We start from the raw sequence: 25781 nt of genomic DNA, 5'->3' as shown, positions 1-25781 counted from the left end.
CTGAGCGTAGGCAAGGTGTTGTATGGTGAGGTCTGGGTCTGAGCGTAGGCAAGGTGTTGTATGGTGAGGTCTGGGTCTGAGTGTAGGCAAGGTGCTGTATGGTGAGGGCTGGGTCTGAGCGTAGGCAAGGTGTTGTGTGGTGAGGTCTGGGTCTGAGCGTAGGCAAGGTGTTGTGTGGTGAGGTCTGGGTCTGAGCGTAGGCAAGGTGTTGTGTGGTGAGGTCTGGGTCTGAGCGTAGGCAAGGTGTTGTGTGGTGAGGTCTGGGTCTGAGCGTAGGCAAGGTGTTGTGTGGTGAGGTCTGGGTCTGAGCGTAGGCAAGGTGTTGTGTGGTGAGGTCTGGGTCTGAGCGTAGGCAAGGTGCTGTATGGTGAGGTCTGGGTCTGAGCGTAGGCAAGGTGTTGTGTGGTGAGGTCTGGGTCTGAGCGTAGGCAAGGTGTTGTGTGGTGAGGTCTGGGTCTGAGCGTAGGCAAGGTGTTGTGTGGTGAGGTCTGGGTCTGAGCGTAGGCAAGGTGTTGTGTGGTGAGGTCTGGGTCTGAGCGTAGGCAAGGTGTTGTGTGGTGAGGTCTGGGTCTGAGCGTAGGCAAGGTGTTGTGTGGTGAGGTCTGGGTCTGAGCGTAGGCAAGGTGTTGTATGGTGAGGTCTGGGTCTGAGCGTAGGCAAGGTGTTGTGTGGTGAGGTCTGGGTCTGAGCGTAGGCAAGGTGTTGTGTGGTGAGGTCTGGGTCTGAGCGTAGGCAAGGTGCTGTATGGTGAGGTCTGGGTCTGAGCGTAGGCAAGGTGTTGTGTGGTGAGGTCTGGGTCTGAGCGTAGGCAAGGTGTTGTGTGGTGAGGTCTGGGTCTGAGCGTAGGCAAGGTCTTGTGTGGTGAGGTCTGGGTCTGAGCGTAGGCAAGGTGTTGTGTGGTGAGGTCTGGGTCTGAGCGTAGGCAAGGTGTTGTGTGGTGAGGTCTGGGTCTGAGCGTAGGCAAGGTGTTGTGTGGTGAGGTCTGGGTCTGAGCGTAGGCAAGGTGTTGTGTGGTGAGGTCTGGGTCTGAGCGTAGGCAAGGTGTTGTATGGTGAGGTCTGGGTCTGAGCGTAGGCAAGGTGTTGTGTGGTGAGGTCTGGGTCTGAGCGTAGGCAAGGTGTTGTGTGGTGAGGTCTGGGTCTGAGCGTAGGCAAGGTGCTGTATGGTGAGGTCTGGGTCTGAGCGTAGGCAAGGTGTTGTGTGGTGAGGTCTGGGTCTGAGCGTAGGCAAGGTGTTGTGTGGTGAGGTCTGGGTCTGAGCGTAGGCAAGGTCTTGTGTGGTGAGGTCTGGGTCTGAGCGTAGGCAAGGTGTTGTATGGTGAGGTCTGGGTCTGAGCGTAGGCAAGGTGCTGTATGGTGAGGTCTGGGTCTGAGCGTAGGCAAGGTGTTGTATGGTGAGGTCTGGGTCTGAGCGTAGGCAAGGTGTTGTATGGTGAGGTCTGGGTCTGAGCGTAGGCAAGGTGTTGTATGGTGAGGTCTGGGTCTGAGCGTAGGCAAGGTGCTGTATGGTGAGGTCTGGGTCTGAGCGTAGGCAAGGTTCTGTATGGTGAGGGCTGGGTCTGAGCGTAGGCAAGGTGCTGTATGGTGAGGTCTGGGTCTGAGCGTAGGCAAGGTGTTGTATGGTGAGGTCTGGGTCTGAGCGTAGGCAAGGTGTTGTATGATGAGGTCTGGGTCTGAGCGTAGGCAAGGTGTTGTGTGGTGAGGTCTGGGTCTGAGCGTAGGCAAGGTGTTGTGTGGTGAGGTCTGGGTCTGAGCGTAGGCAAGGTTCTGTATGGTGAGGGCTGGGTCTGAGCGTAGGCAAGGTGCTGTATGGTGAGGGCTGGGTCTGAGCGTAGGCAAGGTGCTGTATGGTGAGGTCTGGGTCTGAGTGTAGGCAAGGTGCTGTATGGTGAGGTCTGGGTCTGAGCGTAGGCAAGGTTCTGTATGGTGAGGTCTGGGTCTGAGCGTAGGCAAGGTTCTGTATGGTGAGGTCTGGGTCTGAGCTTAGGCAAGGTGTTGTGTGGTGAGGTCTGGGTCTGAGCATAGGCAAGGTGTTGTATGGTGAGGTCTGGGTCTGAGCTTAGGCAAGGTGTTGTGTGGTGAGGTCTGGGTCTGAGCATAGGCAAGGTGTTGTGTGGTGAGGTCTGGGTCTGAGCTTAGGCAAGGTGTTGTGTGGTGAGGTCTGGGTCTGAGCGTAGGCAAGGTATTGAAGTCGTTATTCTGACTATTTATGGTGGGTCTTTTTTTCCACTATGAGTATAGCTTTCAGTATTTGCAGTCTTCACAGGAGTAGACTGTAAATACTGGAAGCTAGCGAGAACATTTTTACAGCATACAGACCATCTCCAACGTTTAGGTACGTTATCATCCTGTATGTGCCGTTCATGTTCTCTGTATTCCCCCTGCTTCAGTAACCTGTAAACACTCTTGTAGAAGATGTAGTAAACATGGACTGTTCTAAAGCTTTAGATAAGGTAACTCGAAGGATTAACAACAAAACTACAGGCACATGGGGATAATTGGTGGCGTACTATTATGGTTGATATAATGGATGAAAACAAGAGAGCAAGGGGTTGTTCTAAATGGAAATGAATATGACTGGAAAAATGTGACGAGTTGGGTACCACAGGAGTCCATCTTTGGGTCAACCCCTTATATTGTCCATGTGTTCCCCTCACTGCCCCCCCCACACACCTGCTTGTGGTGTCTTACACTGTCCATGTGTTCCCCTCACTGCCCCCCCCACACACACCTGCTTGTGGTGTCTTACACTGTCCATGTGTTCCCCTCACTGCCCCCCCCCCACACACCTGCTTGTGGTGTCTTACACTGTCCATGTGTTCCCCTCACTGCCCCCCCCACACACCTGCTTGTGGTGTCTTACACTGTCCATGTGTTCCCCTCACTGCCCCCCCCCCCACACACCTGCTATCTCCACATAACCGCATTTCCACAGTACACAAATCTGAACCCAAACTTTCCCCAGCCGGACCCAACACCATCTAAAGTCCATCTTCCATCCTACATTGAACCATTCAACATTTTCCAGAAAAGTAGAAAATGGCCTTTGATCCAGTTAATGGTCTTTCCAGAAGAGACCATTAACTGGACCCCCAGCCTGGACATCGTCACAGTCGCGATGAAACACAAAACTCCACCTTACTTGTCGTCCTGGAGCAGGTCGCGGGTGAGGTTGAGTCTGAGACGGACCGTCTTGACGGCCTGGAAGGGGAAGAGCTGGCAGAAGGGCTCGAGGAACTGGGGCAGCCAGCACAGGTCCGGGAAGGCTTTGCAGTATGACCACAGCTGCAGGTTGTGGAAGAACAGCCACGGGTGCATAGGACCGTACTCCAGGTAGGACTCTGCAAGTGGCCACTTCTCTCATGTCTCTCACACGGCATTATATAATGAACTGTCCTTGGTGGTCATTATATAATGAACTGTCCTTGGTGTTCATTATATAATGAACACTAAGGACAGTTCATCAATATATGATGAACACCAAGGACAGTTCATTCTATAATGACCACCAAGGACAGTTCATTATATGGTGAACACCAAGGACAGTTCATTATATGATGAACACCAAGGACAGTTCATTATATAATGAACTGTCCTTGTGTTCATCATATAATGAACTAACATTAATGGTCACCATACAGTATAATGAACTAACATTAATGGTCACCATACAGTATAATGAACTAACATTAATGGTCACCATACAGTATAATGCACTAATATTAATGGTCACCATACAGTATAATGAACTAATATTAATGGTCACCATACAGTATAATGAACTAACATTAATGGTCACCATACAGTATAATGAACTAACATTAATGGTCACCATACAGTATAATGAACTAACATTAATGGTCACCATACAGTATAATGAACTAATATTAATGGTCACCATACAGTATAATGAACTAATATTAATGGTCACCATACAGTATAATGAACTAATATTAATGGTCACCATACAGTATAATGAACTAACATTAATGGTCACCATACAGTATAATGAACTAACATTAATGGTCAACATACAGTATAATGAACTAATATTAATGGTCACCATACAGTATAATGAACTAACATTAATGGTCACCATACAGTATAATGAACTAATATTAATAGTCACCATACAGTATAATGAACTAACATTAATGGTCACCATACAGTATAATGAACTAACATTAATGATCACCATACAGTATAATGAACTAACATTAATGATCACCATACAGTATAATAATCATTAATGGTCACCATACAGTATAATGAACATTAATGGTCACCATACAGTACAATGAACTAACATTAATGGTCACTATACAGTATAATGAACTAATATTAATGGTCACCATACAGTATAATGAGCTAACATTAATGGTCACCATACAGTATAATGAACATTAATGGTCACCATACAGTATAATGAACATTAATGTCACCATACAGTATAATGAACTAATATTAATGGTCACCATACAGTATAATGAACTAACATTAATGGTCACCATACAGTATAATGAACTAACATTAATGGTCACCATACAGTATAATGAACTAACATTAATTGTCACCATACAGTATAATGAACTAACATTAATGGTCAACATACAGTATAATGAACTAATATTAAAGGTCACCATACAGTATAATGAACTAACATTAATGGTCACCATACAGTATAATGAACTAACATTAATGGTCACCATACAGTATAATGAACTAACATTAATGGTCAACATACAGTATAATGAACTAACATTAATGGTCAACATACAGTATAATGAACTAACATTAATGGTCAACATACAGTATAATGAACTAATATTAATGGTCACCATACAGTATAATGAACTAACATTAATGGTCACCATACAGTATAATGAACTAATATTAATGGTCACCATACAGTATAATGAACTAACATTAATGGTCACCATACAGTATAATGAACATTAATGGTCAACATACAGTATAATGAACTAACATTAATGGTCAACATACAGTATAATGAACTAATATTAATGGTCACCATACAGTATAATGAACTAACATTAATGGTCACCATACAGTATAATGAACTAATATTAATGGTCACCATACAGTATAATGAACATTAATGATCACTATACAGTATAATGAACATTAATGGTCACCATACAGTATAATGAACATTAATGGTCACCATACAGTATAATGAACATTAATGTCACCATACAGTATAATGAACATTAATGTCACCATACAGTATAATGAACTACCCTTCATATCACAGCCCCCCCCGTCCTCAGGAGAGGGGGACCAGCGCCCCCCCCCCGTCCTCAGGAGAGGGGGACCAGCCCCCCCCCCCCGTCCTCAGGAGAGGGGGACCAGCGCCCCCCCCCCCCCCCGTCCTCAGGAGAGGGGGACCAGCCCTCCCCCCCCCGTCCTCAGGAGAGGGGGACCAGACCCCCCCCGTCCTCAGGAGAGGGGGACCAACGCCCCCCCCCGTCCTCAGGAGAGGGGGACCAGCCCTCCCCCCCCCCGTCCTCAGGAGAGGGGGACCAGACCCCCCCCGTCCTCAGGAGAGGGGGACCAGCGCCCCCCCCCCGTCCTCAGGAGAGGGGGACCAGCCCCCCCCCCCGTCCTCAGGAGAGGGGGACCAGCGCCCCCCCCCCCGTCCTCAGGAGAGGGGGACCAGCCCCCCCCCCGTCCTCAGGAGAGGGGGACCAGCCCCCCCCCGTCACCAGGAGAGGGGGACCAGCCCCCCCCCCCGTCCTCAGGAGAGGGGGACCAGCGGCCCCCCCCCGTCCTCAGGAGAGGGGGACCAACGCCCCCCCCCCCCCGTCCTCAGGAGAGGGGGACCAGCCCTCCCCCCCCCCCGTCCTCAGGAGAGGGGGACCAGACCCCCCCCGTCCTCAGGAGAGGGGGACCAGCGCCCCCCCCCCGTCCTCAGGAGAGGGGGACCAGCCCCCCCCCCCCCGTCCTCAGGAGAGGGGGACCAGCGCCCCCCCCCCCCCCGTCCTCAGGAGAGGGGGACCAGCCCCCCCCCCGTCCTCAGGAGAGGGGGACCAGCCCCCCCCGTCACCAGGAGAGGGGGACCAGCCCCCCCCCCGTCCTCAGGAGAGGGGGACCAGCGGCCCCCCCCCCGTCCTCAGGAGAGGGGGACCAGCCCCCCCCCCCCCCCCCGTCCTCAGGAGAGGGGGGACCAGCCCCCCGTCCTCAGGAGAGGGGGACCAGCCCCCCCGTCCTCAGGAGAGGGGGACCAGCCCCCACGTCCTCAGGAGAGGGGGACCAGCCCCCACGTCCTCAGGAGAGGGGGACCAGCCCCCACGCCCTCAGGAGAGGGGGACCAGCCCCCACGCCCTCAGGAGAGGGGGACCAGCCCCCACGTCCTCAGGAGAGGGGGACCAGCCCCCCCCCCCCGTCCTCAGGAGAGGGGGACCAGCCCCCCCCGTCCTCAGGAGAGGGGGACCAGCCCCCCCCCCCCCGTCCTCAGGAGAGGGGGAGCCGAAGAACACAACGCCTCGGAGCTAAATAAAGAAGTAAGCCAACAAGTAAGAAGTCCCAATTAAGAATGAGTGTGTGTTCTTGAGTGTGGACTCACCCATGTTGGTGTAGTTACAGGTAAGCAGGTGACGTAAGCTATAGATGGCTTGCTCGGCCAGCTTCCCCTCACGGATCTGCGAGATGCCGAAGTCCAGCAGCGGCTCATAGTGGTAGAAGGTGGCCGGGTGGCTCTGGAGGACGTCTCCTGCGGGGCATCAGGCAGAGCCTTACATCACAACGTGAAGTTTAGTACAGAAATATGGTCTTTGTCAAATGTCTAAACGTGTAATTTACTTCATTTTTTTTATATTTTTGTTTTAATAATTTGTAATTTAAATTAGTAGATACATCGATATATACTGGAGAGTTAACATATATTGACTAAACTCTTAACTACAGTTGCTATATATCAAGTTATTCAAACGAATTCTCATTTATGGTTGGTACTGCTAATGGTCGGCCCCACACCAGGCAGGACCAGTGTGGTGCACCAGGCAGGACCTGTGTGGTGCACCAGGACCAGTGTGGTGCACCAGGCAGGACCTGTGTGGTGCACCAGGACCAGTGTGGTGCACCAGGACCAGTGTGGTGCACCAGGACAGTCCCCACACCAGGCAGGACCAGTGTGGTGCACCAGGACAGTCCCCACACCAGGCAGGACCAGTGTGGTGCACCAGGACAGTCCCCACACCAGGCAGGACCAGTGTGGTGCACCAGTACCGTCCCCACACCAGGCTACACTTGTCACTGCAAGAAGCAACAGTTTATCCGATGTTTTCACACTGTCGCTGAGTGGACTCTGGAGTCCGCCAAGTGACCGTCAACTCTCTTTAACACAAAAGAACCCATCAAACCATCTAAACCAACTTTACAAGCCATCACTGGAGTCACGATAAAAACCGTTATGTTTATGTTCTTGGTGCCAGAGAGGCGCCAAGGCGCTACCAGTACTACTGAGTCCTGGTAAGTAAAGTAACGAGTGCGCCAGCCGTCACTAGGTGGCAGCACAGGTAGCCACAACAGTCGGGGAAGCAGTCGGCCTTCACCTCAAGTCCAGGTCATCCTAACCCTCGGGAAAGTCTTAACCAAAAGTGAAGTGTGAAGTGTTACATTTCACTCAATGGCTCGTCTCTAAGACAGTCCCGCAGTAGTCCACCAGCACGCGCCATGGACTAAACGTCACAGAACCCCAAAAAGAAAATATATATGAAACATACCTGTGGAGGCGCCATGAAGAACGCGGGTCGCGACGGAAATGTACCTACACCTGAGAGGCACCAAGCTGCCAGAGACTCACCACAGTGCTAGAGAGGCACCCGAGAGGCACCAAGCTGCCAGAGACTCACCACAGTGCTAGAGAGGCACCAAGCTGCCAGAGACTCACCACGCTGCTAGAGAGGCACCTGAGAGGCACCAAGCTGCCAGAGACTCACCACGCTGCTAGAGAGGCACCAAGCTGCCAGAGACTCACCACGCTGCTAGAGAGGCACCAAGCTGCCAGAGACTCACCACGCTGCTAGAGAGGCACCTGAGAGGCACCAAGCTGCCAGAGACTCACCACGCTGCTAGAGAGGCACCAAGCTGCCAGAGACTCACCACACTGCTAGAGAGGCACCAAGCTGCCAGAGACTCACCACGCTGCTAGAGAGGCACCAAGCTGCCAGAGACTCACCACACTGCTAGAGAGGCACCAAGCTGCCAGAGACTCACCACACTGCTAGAGAGGCACCAAGCTGCCAGAGACTCACCACACTGCTAGAGAGGCACCAAGCTGCCAGAGACTCACCACACTGCTAGAGAGGCACCAAGCTGCCAGAGACTCACCACACTGCTAGAGAGGCACCTGAGAGGCACCAAGCTGCCAGAGACTCACCACGCTGCTAGAGAGGCACCTGAGAGGCACCAAGCTGCCAGAGACTCACCACGCTGCTAGAGAGGCACCAAGCTGCCAGAGACTCACCACACTGCTAGAGAGGCACCTGAGAGGCACCAAGCTGCCAGAGACTCACCACACTGCTAGAGAGGCACCTGAGAGGCACCAAGCTGCCAGAGACTCACCACGCTGCTAGAGAGGCACCAAGCTGCCAGAGACTCACCACGCTGCTAGAGGCGCACCAAGCTGCCAGAGACTCACCACGCTGCTAGAGAGGCACCAAGCTGCCAGAGACTCACCACGCTGCTAGAGAGGCACCAAGCTGCCAGAGACTCACCACGCTGCTAGAGAGGCACCAAGCTGCCAGAGACTCACCACGCTGCTAGAGGCGCACCAAGCTGCCAGAGACTCACCACGCTGCTAGAGAGGCACCAAGCTGCCAGAGACTCACCACACTGCTAGAGAGGCACCTGAGAGGCACCAAGCTGCCAGAGAGGCACCTGAGAGGCACCAAGCTGCCAGAGACTCACCACGCTGCTAGAGAGGCACCTGAGAGGCACCAAGCTGCCAGAGACTCACCACGCTGCCAGAGAGGCACCTGAGAGGCACCAAGCTGCCAGAGTGACAACCAAGAGGCCAGAGTGCCCAGGCCTACTCAACACAGCAGACAACACACACATTAGGCTGACAACTGGGTCCAGATCTCTGAAGAGAACGGTGGTGAGAGTGAGCAAAGTTAGCAAAAGAGGTGATAGCGTCACCAGAGGTGTCAGGAGGCCGGAGGTACCGCTACTGACCCTCCCCAGGACACAACAGCTCCCCAACTCCCGGATAGCTATATACTGCTAAGTGAAGACAACCATCATTTGAGAGGAAACGTGCTCGACCATTTCCGTACTTCCCGGGGAACGAACCTGAGATCCTTAGTTGCGAGTCGAGAACGTACCCACTGAACTACCAAGACTATTGCATAATGCAACTTAGAGCTGAGTGAACCCCTACCAGCATAAGAATGTTGACTGCAACGTGAGACACATGGTTCATACTTGGCCAGGAGCGAGGCTGTGGTGGCCAAGTGTCAAAGGCAGTCGAGTCGCTGTGTCGCTGGTGACTGTGCTTGCTGTCAACAATGGCGTACACGACCTCAAGCCCTGTACGCTCTCTCCTTGGCACTTATTTATTTATTTATTTATGCATATACAAGAATGTACATAAGGAATGTGAGGATACAAATATGGTAATTACAGTCTTGTAAAGCCACTAGCACGCGCAGCGTTTCGGGCAGGTCCTTAATCTAAGAAAATTTTAAGGAGGTAAATACTTGCAAAATTTATAGACAAAAAAATGATAACAGATTACATGGAATGAAAAAAAGATGAGAAAATTGTAGGTACAGTATATTAAAGCACATAGGTAGCTATGATTGATTGCAATGACAGCTTAAAATGGTAGTTGACAACAAATTGGTAGGCACAATACAGCAGAAACAATATAAGATTGATTGCAATGACAGCTTGAATGGTAGTCGACAAAAAATTGGTAGTCACAATACAGCATATGGCTAGCACATAGAAGAAGACAGCAATGAACACAATGATAAGGTTGTTTGATATTACATAAAAATTAGGAGATTGGGTAACACTAGGTACAGAGCAAATTTAAAGCTCAGTGTAGGAAACTAAGAAGATGAAGTTAGGTACTTTTTGGTTTTGCTTGTAAATAAGGCAAAAGTTTTACAATTTTTCAATTCACTAGGGAGTGAGTTCCATAGACTAGGTCCCTTAATTTGCATAGAGTGTTTACACAGATTAAGTTTGACCCTGGGAATATCAAAGAGATATTTATTTCTGGTGTGGTGATAATGGGTCCTATTACATCTGTCCAGGGAGAGTTTCAGAGCATGGTTTGCATTTAAGAACAGGGTTAGCTCACAGATTGACACGCACGCTCAGGGATCAGGTGAAGCGTCTGATGATGGGGGATGAGTCATGCAGGGATGTACAGCAGATAGATATCTGTTCAGATAATTGTCGAGTGGGAACTAAGACCACAACGGCCAGCAAACATCAAACAGGCAGTGGTTGCAACGGCGAAACACTTCTCTGTTTTACACGCGGTAAACGTGAAAAGTAGCAACCTCTTAAGCAGAAAGTCTGTATATCGACAAAAAATGTTAGGACGACTCAAGTGCGCTACGTGAATTACACTCTGCTCCAGGGATGCAAGAAATAGAGTTGGGGTATGTTTTCCTGGTACACGGGAGAGAGACAGCGGCCAGACTGAGTAATATTGTCAGGCGACGGGATCATGGTGACTAACACTTAGCAGTTGGAAACGATAACTGTCGAGGGAGAAGTGAGGCGGTGTTGGGTAAATATAAAAGATATGATTAGGATTAATCCACCTCTTGGGTGGCTTAATCTTCATCAATCAATCAATCAATGATTAGGAATAATGAGGTGGAGGGACTCCAGTATTGCGTGGTGTTCGGCCAGCGTTGAGAGCTGGCAGTGAGTGCATATCTGGAGCAACTGGTGTGGACCAATGACTCCAAAAGTATTACAAAACAAATGCAATACTATATGTGGATACTTAGGACACTTACATTAAACAACATATTATGAAGCCAAAACGGGACAACAGTATTTTTAGACTTTGCGTTAGTTAAGAGAAAGATGCTAGAAAATGACTCCAAAATATGAAGAGGGAACGACGATCAGATGAAGCTTAACACAGCAAGGAAACGTTGTGCCAGAGAAAATCCTGATTTGCCAGATTCGGTCAAGCAGATTTTGAGGGATGTGGGAGTATTTTGAGAAGGAAAGATTGTCGGACTTGTATCCAGATCTGATGTGTACCAGGTAGTGGGCGACGCCACACTCGCTAAAGATGAAGATTTTAACATAGGATAATTTTACTTAGGGACGTAGTATTTATCCGATAAGTGATAATGTCTGTGTGTGTATAAAGTTGGAGGCCAGCCACTTGGAGCTGGCCTCGCCCAAATTTGTAGGAGGAATAGACTGGGGTACGGGATGGACATAGGCCTACCTCGGCCAGCCTAAGGTAAATGCTTTAGGAAATATTAGCATTTATAAACACCCCAACACGGAGATTATCACGGAGCCCAAGTGGGAAATATGCAGTCTAATTACTGTGGAGTTTTTAATAGTAATTTATTACGATAAAGAGAGGAAGAAGGACCAGCCTCAGAACTGTCTCAATAGTAAAGTTCAGCCCAAGTTAGGAACAAAAGTGCATCACACAACAGCGGTTTCGTCTATTAAGAAAAGGAGGGTCACTCTAGCCCTCCCCAAACAGAGGCAGAACCCTCACCAGCCACCAGCAGGGCCACAGGCACCTGTAGAGGTCCACCACCAGGGCCACAGGCACCTGTAGAGGTCCACCAGCCACCACCAGGGCCACAGGCACCTGTAGAGGTCCACCACCAGGGCCACGGGCACCTGTAGAGGTCCACCACCAGGGCCACGGGCACCTGTAGAGGTCCACCACCAGGGCCACAGCCACCTGTAGAGGTCCACCACCAGGGCCACGGGCACCTGTAGAGGTCCACCAGCAGGGCCACGGGCACCTGTAGAGGTCCACCACCAGGGCCATAGGCACCTGTAGAGGTCCACCACCAGGGCCACAGGCACCTGTAGAGGTCCACCACCAGGGCCACAGGCACCTGTAGAGGTCCACCACCAGGGCCACAGGCACCTGTAGATGTCCACCACCAGGGCCACAGGCACCTGTAGAGATCCACCACCAGGGCCACAGGCACCTGTAGAGGTCCACCACCAGGGCCACGGGCACCTGTAGAGGTCCACCACCAGGGCCACAGGCACCTGTAGAGGTCCACCACCAGGGCCACAGGCACCTGTAGAGGTCCACCACCAGGGCCACAGGCACCTGTAGAGGTCCACCACCAGGGCCACAGGCACCTGTAGAGGTCCACCACCAGGGCCACGGGCACCTGTAGAGGTCCACCACCAGGGCCACAGGCACCTGTAGAGGTCCACCACCAGGGCCACAGGCACCTGTAGAGGTCCACCAGCAGGGCCACAGGCACCTGTAGAGGTCCACCAGCCACCACCAGGGCCACAGGCACCTGTAGAGGTCCACCAGCCACCACCAGGGCCACAGGCACCTGTAGAGGTCCACCACCAGGGCCACAGGCACCTGTAGAGGTCCACCACCAGGGCCACAGGCACCTGTAGAGGTCCACCAGCCACCACCAGGGCCACAGGCACCTGTAGAGGTCCACCACCAGGGTCACAGGCACCTGTAGAGGTCCACCAGCCACCACCAGGGCCACAGGCACCTGTAGAGGTCCACCACCAGGGCCACAGGCACCTGTAGAGGTCCACCAGCCACCACCAGGGCCACAGGCACCTGTAGAGGTCCACCACCATGGCCACAGGCACCTGTAGAGGTCCACCACCATGGCCACAGGCACCTGTAGAGGTCCACCACCATGGCCACAGGCACCTGTAGAGGGGTGGTGGACTGCCCTCTCACCAGCACTATCATCGTCAGGGCCAACGTGGACGGAGAGCTTCAGCGCCATCGAGGGCCACACACCACATGCCTCACACAACTAGGGTGAAAATGTTCCTGAACGCAACATGAATGATCCCTGACATCAGGTAAGGGTTGGCATCCGGGTAACAGAAAAACTGAAAACTGGAAACAATCAGATTTCACGGTGGACGGAGACAATACCATCCCGACCAACTGACTCACCTAACAAAGACAAAAACATGGAGACTATGCCACCACAACCCCAGAAGGAAGCCCAAGGAGGCGGCCCAGACACGAGCCACGGACTCACCCAGTTGTTGCTAACAGAAATCACACTAACGTGATGCATCAAATTAAGGCAGTGTCTGGGATGCTCCCGGACGCAGGTTCGAATCCTCGTCACGGCCCTTGTGGATTTGTTCACCTAGTTGTACTCACATGGTTGTATTCACATAGTTGTGCTTGTCGGAGTTGAGCTTCGGCTCTTTGGTCCCGCCTCTCAATCGTTAATCTACTCGAGTACAGATACCTGAACTCTATCGTATCTACATTTGAAGCTGTGTATGGAGTCAGCCTCCACCACATCACTTCCTAGTGCATTCCATTATTAACTACTCCGACACTGAAAAAGTTCTTTGTACTGTCTCTGTGGTTCATATACACTATACTATACTATACACGTGTGGAGTATAGTGTGAATGCTCAAGCCAAGGACAAGAACCGGGGAGGTCGGCCGCTGACACACTCACACATAAGTTAACAAAATGACTCCCACTTCACAGCCTCGAGCTAGCCCCGAGAGGTTGACTCCGCAGCCTGTCCTCCTAAGGTTTCCCAGCGTCTTGAAAACGGTCAGCTTAAAGTGCTGTCTCCTAGCCTAACAGGGAACCCGAAACAGAAAACATGACAGTTCGTCACTTTCGCGAGACGCTTCCATTTTCTAGTTCAAATTTTTTTTGACCTTATGTAATGCATACGAGCGAAAAGCGACGTTCTTTGTTGGACAGTTTGGATCCAATAGCACCTCGAGTTGAGAGCTGGAACGGCTTGCCCCGGTCGGAGACCAGCTCACCACAGTCCAGTCAACGGCACGCAGCGAGAGAAGAGAATTCTAAAAGTTTATGACACTAAAATATAGGGGAAGCCAACTTTAAAACCGAACTGAAGTGGATATAGTGAGAGGCGAGCACCCGAGGCGCCAGACGTGTGACGAACACTAAAGCATGGAACGCTGCGAGGTGCAAGTCTCCAGGAACAAGTCAACCAAAGAGGACTGTGGCGAGCTGAGTGTGAACAGGTGACAGGGGGTAGGCAGGTGATGGGTACCCTCCCCCCCCCCCCGGGGGACTGGTGTGACTGTGCTGCCACCTGGTGGCGGTAGCCATAGTGGCTAGCAAATAGTTAGCAAAGCGGTAATTAGTTTTCCTCGCAATTCCAGTGATTGCTTACATGGAGTGTCGAGTGATTTGATCTGTTCGTTGCCTTCAGCGAGTGGTTGGTTGAAGGTGGATTGACATTCTCACTGTCACATCGAGCAATCTGAGAGCAGCAGTACACCGAGAACTTCAACAAGATCTTGTAGATCTGAGGCAAAGTGAAATTGACACCAGTAATTCCATCTATCATCATATTATCATGCAAGAGGAGCCACACATCTATGGATCATCCAATAAAATCAGCAGACTTCTAGATGTTACTACTGCTCGGCTTAGACTCGGTTACAAGTATCTCTGGGAATTCTCATTATCTGCTGATGTAGACCTGACCAAATGTAAACTGTGTCAACAAAATTATTCGCACACCCTCCGTCACTATGTGATGGAGTGTGAAAAGATACGTGAATTTAGAGACAATTCTATAACCAATGTTCCAGCGATGTGTCAATATTTCATTCAAAATGATCTGCTACCAGAAATTTTAGCCAAATATCCCCAGTTTGCTAACTGTAGGTAGTAACTGAGTGATTGTAACCTATCCACCGCTGCCCACTGGATGGGGGGCGGTGTGCAGGACAAACATATCAATTGTGACACTAGCTCTCCACATATGTCAGTTGCTTAATTTAGAACCTGTACTTGAGGTCGATCTCGAACCCATTGTTGATGTGACGACTTATACTGAATTTTGTAACTAGCTCATCAAGATTGTAACTTGCTTAGCTAAGTGAATTGTGGGGTTCAGTCCCTGAGCCCATTATGTGCCTCTGTAACCCTTTCCACTACCGCCCACAAGATGGGTATGGGGTGCATAATAAATGACCTAAACTAACTAACTAATATCCCCCAACGATTTGGAACGATCACTTGACCTGGGTAGACCACAAACTTTGGCTTATAAACAACCCGACAGATTGAGCTCCGGAAGTAAAATTAAAAAAATAAGATAAAAGAACTTACCAATGAAGGTGGAGCCAGAGCGCCATGTTGTGACGACCAGACTGCGAACAGGGTTCCCTCCGCGCTCCATCACCAGATCACTCACGTCCCTGCACACACACACACACAGGTACTCTCTCATAATGCAACACTGCGCCAAGCATAACACCTGCACTACGAACACTACTGTTTTAGCGCCACTAAATGGTATGTAGAGCATTTGGACTATCATATTTGGCAGTCTACAAGCACCTAGGTTCGGCCTGGTGTGTGGGGTTTGTTGGTTGGGGGTGGGGGTTAGTGGGGTGATTTTGGGGGGGGGGTGTGTGATTGGGTGTGTGTGTGTGTGTGGTGGGGGGTACTGGCCTGAGCCTGTTCGGGGTGACAGACAGACCATCGTGAACGCTGCAGCTCTGGGATTAAGGCAGCTGGAATAACAGCTGCGGAAGTGTGTCGTTGGAAGCATCATGCGCATTGAGGATGTTTTTATAATAAATTAACATTAATACACAAATATATGTGGATATATTTCAGATCTTTGCAACAAACTGGTATTGGTGGAGAGAACAACATTACCACATACTTGGCCTTCAGGTGAGGGTGGAAGTGGTAGCCCTCCATGTCTATAGCCAGAGCTTCTCGCTTCCTCTTCAGTATGGCCTCTATCTTCCCCTCCATTGTCTCGTGTACCTCGCTAAGTATCTCATCTCGTAGTCCTGCCTCTTCCGCCCCCTCCTCTTCTTCCTGACCTCCACCAAGCACTGCTTCCTCCTCAGGCTCCGTACCTGGAGCGGTGCCTGGGCCTTCACCAGGGGCTGCATCAGCTTGCATCTTGTGTGTTGGGGCCCCCGGGTGTGGAGCCGTTAGGACCCCCAGGTGTGGAGCCGCTGGGGCCCCCAGGTGTTCTGGACCAGCGTCCTCCCACGCGGCTCCTGCCTCTCCTCCACCTGCTACTCAATATACCAAATATAAATTAGAAGTCACTAAAATTAATAGTGTTGCCAAGTCTCCAAACTACAGTAGTGACGGATGACAAGAATCATTAAGGGACACACACAGATAATATGTTAATAACATGCCAGTGTTGGCAGTATCATCCTCTCTACTAAGACGCCAGTAATTATCTCCTGCTGACCACCCAACCACTTGGGCTGGACGGTAGAGCGACTGTCTCCCTTCATGCAGGTCGGCGTTCAATCCCCGACCGTCCAAGTGGTTGGGTATCATTCCTTACCCCCGTCCCATCCCAAATCCTTATCCTGATCCCTTCCCAGTGCTATATAGTCGTGATGGCTTGGCACTTTATTCCTGATAGTTCCCTTCCCCCCCCCCTTGCCTCACTGCCCTCCCCTTCTCTCACCTTCCCTCCCTCCACCTGCCATGAACCGTCGAGTAAAGTGTCTTCAGGTAGTGAGACCGTCTTAGGCCTAAGCTTCCCCCTTTTCCCCAGTTCCCTTCTCCAGTCCCCCTCCCCAGCCCTTTTCTCCCAAACATCTTCCTCTCCTCCCCGTCTCTGTGCATGGGGTTCAACCACTGCAAACCACCTCAAGTCCATCATTACCCAGCAAAAATCTGCTATCAGAATAATAACAAATTCTGCTTTCAGACAACACTCAGCCCCCTTGTTTAACTCCCTTAACATGCTAAACATAATCTCACTCCACACATTCTCTTGTGTCAACTACATTTACAAAACCCTGTTTTTAAATGCAAATCCTGCTCTGAAACTCTCCCTGGACAGATGTAATAGGACCCATTATCACCACACCAGAAATAAATATCTTTTTGATATCCCCAGAGTTAAACTTAATCTGTGTGAACACTATGCAAATAAAGGGACCCAGTCTATGGAACTCACTCCCTATTGAATTGAAAACAACCACTCTACCACTCAACCACCAACCAACCACTCAACCACTCATTGTTTTTGAATGACGCAAAAGCTGTCCAACTTTTGCGTCATTCAAAAACAATAGTCAGAGTTGTCAAGTCAGAGTGGGAAAATGTTGTAAGTGGGGTGCCTCAGGGCTCTGTCCTGGGACCTCTGTTGTTTATAATATATATATATAAATGATTTAGATTCAGGTTTGAGTAGCAACATTTGCAAATTTGCTGATACGAAAATCGGTAGGGAAATTAATTCGGAGGAGGACTCACTATCACTTCAAGTTGATCTAAATAGGGTTTTGAAATGGTCAAAGGATTGGCAGATGCAGTTTAATGCTGATAAATGTAAAGTTCTGAGGTTAGGTAATGATGATAGAGTTACAAGATACGAGCTAGATGGTGTTGAGATTGCGAAGTCGGATTGCGAAAGGGATCTGGGAGATATGATTAGTAAGAATTTAAAACAAAATGATCAATGCCTGAATGTTCGTAATAAGGCAAATAGGACACTGGGATTTATTAATCGAAGTGTTAGTAACAAGACACCTGGTGTGGTTCTTCAGTTATATCTTGCTCTGGTTAGGTCCCATTTAGATTATGCAGTTCAGTTTTGGTCGCCGTATTATAGAATGGATATAAATTCACTTGAACGTGTCCAGCGTAGGATGACTAAGTTAATTCCCCAAATTAGAAATCTTTCATATGAAGAAAGATTAACAAAGCTTAAGTTGCATTCACTGGAAAGGCGAAGAGTTAGGGGTGACATGATAGAGTAACTTGGGTAAATACTGGTTCAGTAACAGGGTTGTTGATTTGTGGAACCAATTACCGCGTAACGTGCTGGAGGTGGTGTCCCTTGATTGTTTCAAGCGCGGGTTGGACAAGTATATGAGTGGGATTGGGTGGTTATAAATAGGAGCTGCCTCGTATGGGCCAACAGGCCTTCTGCAGTTGCCTTTGTTCTTATGTTCTTAATACTAAAAAGTACCTAATTTCATCTTAATAGTTTTTTTCCTTTTGCTTTAAAATTGCACTGTATCTATTTCTACCCAATCTCCCAATCTTTATGTACCCAATTCGAACATCTTTACCATTGTGATCATTGCTGTCTTCTTATATGTGCTGTCAATCTGCTGTATGGTGTCTATTAATCTTGTTTAAATTACCAATCAAGCTGTCAATGTAATCAATCAGAGCTTTAATATACCAATGTGCTTTAATATACTTACTAATCTCTCTCATCTCATTTTTTCTTGCAATGTATCTGTTATCATTTTATTAATTCTGTTAGAATTTACCTACTTAAAATTACCTGTTAGATTAAGGACCTGCCCGAAACGCTGCGCGTACTAGTGGCTTTACAAGATTGTAAATACTATGCTATGTATTCTCACAGGATTCGCTCGTTGGCCGCCAGGGGGTCAAGACGCGCTCGCTTGACCTGCCAGTTACTACCTAGAGTTGCGAGGGGGCGGGTGCGGTTTGGCGTGTCGGCGCCAAGGGGCCCCCCCTACTCCCTGTTGTGCGTGCCCAGTCTATAGGCCTCGAGTTTTCTGCTCGGGCGGGATATCCCGAGGTGGGTTTGGTGCTGTGTGACATGCAGCGGGTCCCTGTGGGGGATCTTTATGGTGTTGAGCTGGTGTCTGCCCGTAGAGTGGTTATCTTGAGATGATTTCGGGGCTTTTAGTGTCCCCACGGCCCGGTCCTCGATCAGGCCCCCACCCCCAGGAAGCAGCCCGTGACAGCTGACTAACACCCAGGTACCTATTTTACTGCTAGGTAACAGGGGCATAGGGTGAAAAAAACTCTGCCCATTGTTTCTCGCCGGCACCTGGGATCGAACCCAGGACCACAGGATCACAAGTCCAGTGTGCTGTTCGCTCGGCCGACCGGCTCTGGTTGTTAAACTAACGACAGAGGAGGTATATAGGGCGTTTTTACGTCGGTACGAGGGGTGGACCTTGCCCCTGCCCGAAGGTGCGGGCACTATGACTGTCTCTGATCGCAGTGGTGCCATCACGTATGTAAGCGTGCATGGGGCGCCCCGGGAATTTCCGGAGGGACTGTTGAGGCGTTATTTTGGCCAGTTTGGGGCGGTCGTCAGTGTGCGGTTGCACCTGCTCTCCTCGGGTCCGCTAAAGGGTGTGCGGTCAAATATTCGCACCCTAGGAATGAGGCTGCGGGCGGACATTCCTTCTCAAGTGAGGCTTCTGGGGTGATCTGTTCGAGTGTTTTATGCTTGCCAGCCCCGTATGTGTTACCGTTGTGGCCTCTTGGGTCATCAGGCTGCTGGGTGCTCTGAACCTGCCGTCGCGCCCGTCAACCTCTTCCGTGAGGATTTCCCGCCATTCCCTGTGGAGGAGGATTCGGTGGGTGTGGACGCCGCTTTGGCTGCTGCCGTACCCTGTGTGTTGCCTGAAGCGTCTCCTGCAGATGTCGCCCCTCCTCCAGAGGCCGTGTCGCCTGTTGTGGTTGCCTCTCAGGCGGTTGTGTCGCCGTCGGGTGTTCGTCCTGCCCCGGTTGCTGTCCTGGATGCTTCCGTGGTTCTTCCGCCTCCAGTCTGCGCGGCTCCCCCGTTTTCCTGTTCTCTGTCTGTGGTGCCTGTCACTGCACCCTCGCCGTGTGCCCAGGATGTGCTGGGGTCACTGTGGGACCTCCTACTGTGCCCGACCTGTTCCCCGTGTGGTTGAGGATGCTGCCGTCCTGCGGAGGGCGTCGGTTCGCTCGGCTTGTGTTGTCCGGGTCGACATCCGGCTCTGATGATGTGAGGCCGGTGCCCAATCGCTCCAGGAGATCTTCTGATTGGGCTGATGCGGGAGAATTTGACGATGGTGGATCTTCCAGTGACAGTGGTGAGGTTCCGTCACATTCCTCGGTGGTGGCGGAGGTCCATGTGCCTGCGGCTGCCTGTATCGATGTTTCTTCTGGTGAGGTGCCTGTGGGGCTTGCTTCTGGTGTGTCGCCTGCGTCGGATGGTTCCTGTGTGGGGGGGGGGGTTCCTCCTGCTGGTGAGCGTAGTGACCTGGTGATGGTGGTCAAGAAGACTGCTCGCTCTGGGGGTTCCGTGCCCTCAGTTTCGTCCCCTGGTTCATCAGCAGCGGTTTTGCCACTTCTCCCGTCTCCGACCGTCTCTACTGTGTGTCCCGAGGTGTCAGGTGTGGGGCTGCCGTCTCGGCGGCCTTCGTCGTCTCCTCCTGTGCGTCCGGCGGCGGGGCCGTCTCGGGGGGCCTGCGTCCGCTTCTTCCGTGTCTTCTGCTTCCCTTCGCTCTGCCTTACCTCGTTATGCGACAACTGTCGCCCAGCTCCGGGTGCTGCCGTTTCCGCCTGATCTGGTGGTTCCCGAGTTTATGCCCGCCCCCCTGAAGCACGGGGACTGCTGTCCTACCGACAGGGAATACTTAGTGTGGGAAGCTTATAAGCAGAAATATCCTAGGCACGATTTTCCCGAGAAGTATTTGCCTACCACTGTCGTGTCTTCTTCTTTTAAGGGATTTTTGTTGTTGTTGTGTTTGTTTGTGCTGTGTGTTGTGTTCGTTTGTGTGCGGTTGCGTGCGTGCGTGCGTGCGTGTATTGTATTTACTTTATTGGTGTTGTGTTGTACCTCTCTGTGTGGCATTTCAGGGTCACTTGGCTTGTTTTGTGTTGTTTCACGGGTTGTTGGGTGAGGGTGTTGGGTGAGGGTTGTTGGGTGAGGGTTGTTGGGTGAGGGTGTTTTGTCCTTGTACTGCTGTACTTATTGTTTTGTTGTCGGTCCTTCAGGCCGCTGTTTTGTGTATTTGGTGCTTTATACCTTTGTGCCTTTGTAACTGTGCCTTTGTCTTTTGTAACTGTGCCTTTGTGATTATTGTAATCTGTTGCCTTACTCCTGCTTGCCTGTAAGCTTAAACAGTGCACGACACGTCTTGCACTGTTCCTTTTCTACTGTGATTGTGTGCTATGTGTAGTGTTTTGTTTATTTCCACTACCCTCCTGTATTGTCTTGTTGTTTATATTTACTGTGTTCCTTTGTGTTTATCCTCATTGTTGTGTTTTTGTTGTCGGCTCTTTAGGCCGGTGTTTAGTGTATTTGTCTTTCTTTGTTTTCTGCCTTTGTGTTCTGTTTTGTTCTGTTTTATTGTATTTATTCGCATGTACGCATGTAAAAATAAATAAATAAAAGAAAAATGTATTCTCACAAACCTAATGTACCTTCTTGTATATAAATAAAAAGTGTAGTTTCACTATTAACTGTGTTATACTATATAACTATGTTCACTATTCACTATGTTAAATTAGGAAGAACGGGATGGCGAGTGACTAGCTTCAGGCACATTAATTAATTAATTAATTGCTAACCACAACTCATTGTTGTGATACAACTGTGAGAGCTGACCCCACCGCTCCTAGGAACGACGGCGAGTGTGTGTGTCTGTCTGGGCAATTCTAATTTGTAGTAATATGCGAGTGGATGGGGATTCTATGGGTGGAGCAGGGGGGGATTCTATGGGTGGAGCAAGGGGGAGGGGGAGTGAGTTTATGGGTGGAGCAGGGGGGGGTGAGTCTATGGGTGGAGCAGGAGGGTGAGTCTATGGGTGCAGCAGGGGGAGAATTGTATGGGTGGAGCAGGGGGGGGATTCTATGGGTGGAGCAAGGGGGGTGAGTTTATGGGTGGAGCAGGGGGGGGTGAGTTTATGGGTGGAGCAGGGGGGGGGGTGAGTTTATGGGTGGAGCAGGGGGGAGAATTGTATGGGTGGAGCAGGGGGGGGGATTCTATGGGTGGAGCAAGGGGGGGGGTGAGTTTATGGGTGGAGCAGGGGGGGGGGTGAGTCTATGGGTGGAGCAGGGGGAGAATTGTATGGGTGGAGCAGGGGGGAGGGGGATTCTATGGACGAAGCAGGGGTAGGTGGGGATTCCATAGGTGTATCAGGGAGGATGAAGTTTCTATAGGTGGAGCAAGGTGGGTGGGAATTCAATAGGTGCAGCAGGGGGGGGGGAGAGGGGGGGTGACCAAATAGTTACAACCAGAGAGGAGTTTCAAGCCAGAGTAATGTTACAAGTGAGGTCCCACAAGGCTCGGTCCTGGGACCACTGCTGTTCCTACTTTATGTGAACAACCAACCTCAGATATGTCAATGTTTGCGAAGCAAAGCTAATGAGGAACGTAAAAACCGACGATGACTATAGAAAGTTAAAAGGAGGACCTTGAGGACAAACTCCAGGAGTGGTCAGGCAAAGGATTTCTGGAATTCAATGGCAACAAGTACAAGATAATGCGGATGGGAAAGGGAGAGAGGAGACTAGAAGGCAGCTACGCCATACTGGGAAGGCAGCTACACCATACAGGGAAGGCAGCTACACCATACAGGGAAGGCAGCTACACCATACAGGGAAGGCAGCTACGCCATACTGGGAAGGCAGCTACGCCATACGGGGAAGGCAGCTACGCCATACGGGGAAGGCAGCTACGCCATACGGGGAAGGCAGCTACGCCATACGGGGAAGGCAGCTACGCCATACGGGGAAGGCAGCTACGCCATACGGGGAAGGCAGCTACGCCATACGTGGAAGGCAGCTACGCCATACGGGGAAGGCAGCTACGCCATACGGGGAAGGCAGCTACGCCATACGGGGAAGGCAGCTACGCCATACGGGGAAGGCAGCTACGCCATACGGGGAAGGCAGCTACGCCATACGGGGAAGGCAGCTACGCCATACGGGGAAGGCAGCTACGCCATACGGGGAAGGCAGCTACGCCATACGGGGAAGGCAGCTACGCCATACGGGGAAGGCAGCTACGCCATACGGGGAAGGCAGCTACGCCATACGGGGAAGGCAGCTACGCCATACGGGGAAGGCAGCTACGCCATACGGGGAAGGCAGCTACGCCATACGGGGAAGGCAGCTACGCCATACGGGGAAGGCAGCTACGCCATACGGGGAAGGCAGCTACGCCATACGGGGAAGGCAGCTACGCCATACGGGGAAGGCAGCTACGCCATACTGGGAAGGCAGCTACGCCATACTGGGAAGGCAGCTACGCCATACTGGGAAGGCAGCTACGCCATACAGGGAAGGCAGCTACACCATACAGGGAAGGCAGCTACACCATACAGGGAAGGCAGCTACACCATACAGGGAAGGCAGCTACACCATACAGGGAAGGCAGCTACACCATACTGGGAAGGCAGCTACACCATACTGGGAAGGCAGCTACACCATACAGGGAAGGCAGCTACACCATACAGGGAAGGCAGCTACACCATACTGGGAAGGCAGCTACACCATACAGGGAAGGCAGCTACACCATACAGGGAAGGCAGCTACACCATACTGGGAAGGCAGCTACACCATACAGGGAAGGCAGCTACACCATACAGGGAAGGCAGCTACACCATACTGGGAAGGCAGCTACACCATACTGGGAAGGCAGCTACATCATACAGGGAAGGCAGCTACACCATACAGGGAAGGCAGCTACACCATACAGGGAAGGCAGCTACACCATACTGGGAAGGCAGCTACACCATACAGGGAAGGCAGCTACGCCATACGGGGAAGGCAGCTACGCCATACTGGGAAGGCAGCTACGCCATACTGGGAAGGCAGCTACGCCATACTGGGAAGGCAGCTACGCCATACAGGGAAGGCAGCTACACCATACAGGGAAGGCAGCTACACCATACAGGGAAGGCAGCTACACCATACAGGGAAGGCAGCTACACCATACAGGGAAGGCAGCTACACCATACAGGGAAGGCAGCTACACCATACTGGGAAGGCAGCTACACCATACTGGGAAGGCAGCTACACCATACAGGGAAGGCAGCTACACCATACAGGGAAGGCAGCTACACCATACTGGGAAGGCAGCTACACCATACAGGGAAGGCAGCTACACCATACAGGGAAGGCAGCTACACCATACTGGGAAGGCAGCTACACCATACTGGGAAGGCAGCTACACCATACTGGGAAGGCAGCTACACCATACAGGGAAGGCAGCTACACCATACTGGGAAGGCAGCTACACCATACAGGGAAGGCAGCTACACCATACAGGGAAGGCAGCTACACCATACAGGGAAGGCAGCTACACCATACAGGGAAGGCAGCTACACCATACAGGGAAGGCAGCTACACCATACTGGGAAGGCAGCTACACCATACAGGGAAGGCAGCTACACCATACAGGGAAGGCAGCTACACCATACTGGGAAGGCAGCTACACCATACTGGGAAGGCAGCTACATCATACAGGGAAGGCAGCTACACCATACAGGGAAGGCAGCTACACCATACAGGGAAGGCAGCTACACCATACTGGGAAGGCAGCTACACCATACAGGGAAGGCAGGCACAATAATCAGAGACATGGGTGTAAATATAATTCCAACTCTCACACCGGAGGCACACACGAACAGGATAACATCGGCAGCATATGGGACGCTACCAAATATAAGAATGTAGCAAGTAAACTTATACTCGCTCCATTACCTCATTATCTTAATGGCATAACTAATTACACAAGCTATAATACTATCCCAATTTACAAGTAACGGTTTTCCACCCTCCTATCTTACTGAGAGCTGTAGTAACCGTATATAAGCCAGCGATTTGAGAATAGCAAACACCATTTGGTCACCACTTGGTCCGGGAGACATCTCCCGTCACGCAGGGTGCAGTTGCGCCTCCACAGATCTCCAGTATCATCTTGTGATACTGGTAATGGCTCGAAAGGGCCACCACTTACGGGCTATTCATGCCCGTGCCACCTCTTGGGTGGCTTAATCTTCATCAACCAATCAATCGAATAGCAAACCAGTACAATCTCCAGTCAAGAACGTAGTACTCGGCGTAGGCAGTTCTAATCTACGCCAAGACGCTACAGCTTCGACACAGAGCAGACAGCAGACTACGACCTCATCCAGCTACAACACTCTCCCACATAGAGCTCCGCGACTCCGGCCTCACTCAGCTCTCTGCTCTGCTCTAAGCTCTGTCTCAACGTCTACGACACTGTTGTATCCAGGACTACTAAATAAATAGGAAACTCACTAAACACTGTGTATCTAATCTACTCAACAACGTAACATAACCGTCCGTTACAAGAACATCGTTTAGAAACCTGAATCGGGATTCTTTTAAAGCATTCATTCTACCGGGACAAAACCACTCCTGGCGGTCTCATATATAACTACCAACTATCAGATGGTGAATAATATTAGAGGGTCAGTGTTGTTGTGGTACGTGAGGCTAAGACGACCTACCTTGAGTACTGGAGGTGTCGACCCCGCCTCTCCCAGCTGTGTCCTGGGAGGTGACGACCCTGCCTCTCCCAGCTGTGTCCTGGGAGGTGACGACCCTGCCTCTCCCAGCTGTGTCCTGGGAGGTGACGACCCCGCCTCTCCCAGCTGTGTCCTGGGAGGTGACGACCCTGCCTCTCCCAGCTGTGTCCTGGGAGGTGTCCAGGTCCTGCAGGGCATCAAGGGACGGAGAGCAGCAGTTCTGTAAGTCAATTATTTGTAAATTAATTTCCTAAATCATCTGGCATTTTCGCCTTGGAATAACTGGATAGTTTTATCAACAAAGTGTCTGGTGGGGTAATATGTAAACAAA

At 50.9% G+C, this 25781-nt stretch overlaps 1 protein-coding gene across 3 annotated transcripts in view; it reads right to left on the bottom strand.

The window, feature by feature from the left end:
- The window catches only part of LOC123760884 (carbohydrate sulfotransferase 4), a 112238-nt gene that overhangs the window by 11502 nt on the left and 74955 nt on the right, over positions 1-25781 (bottom strand). For 2 of the 3 annotated variants that reach the window (XM_045746684.2, XM_045746682.2), the window contains exons 3-7: positions 25433-25670; positions 15883-16249; positions 15321-15409; positions 6586-6732; positions 3142-3340 (exon numbers count right to left, since the gene is read on the bottom strand). In XM_045746684.2, the coding sequence (XP_045602640.2) occupies positions 3142-3340; positions 6586-6732; positions 15321-15409; positions 15883-16249; positions 25433-25670 (1040 nt within the window). The remainder of the gene's footprint in view (positions 1-3141; positions 3341-6585; positions 6733-15320; positions 15410-15882; positions 16250-25432; positions 25671-25781) is intronic. The other variant, XM_045746683.2, reaches the window with a different exon arrangement.

This window comes from Procambarus clarkii, chromosome 3 (genome assembly GCF_040958095.1).
Source record: "Procambarus clarkii isolate CNS0578487 chromosome 3, FALCON_Pclarkii_2.0, whole genome shotgun sequence".
Lineage (NCBI taxonomy): Eukaryota > Metazoa > Arthropoda > Malacostraca > Decapoda > Cambaridae > Procambarus > Procambarus clarkii.
The sequence above is the reverse complement of the archived record's forward strand: the minus strand, read 5'-3'. Positions and strand labels throughout refer to the sequence as shown.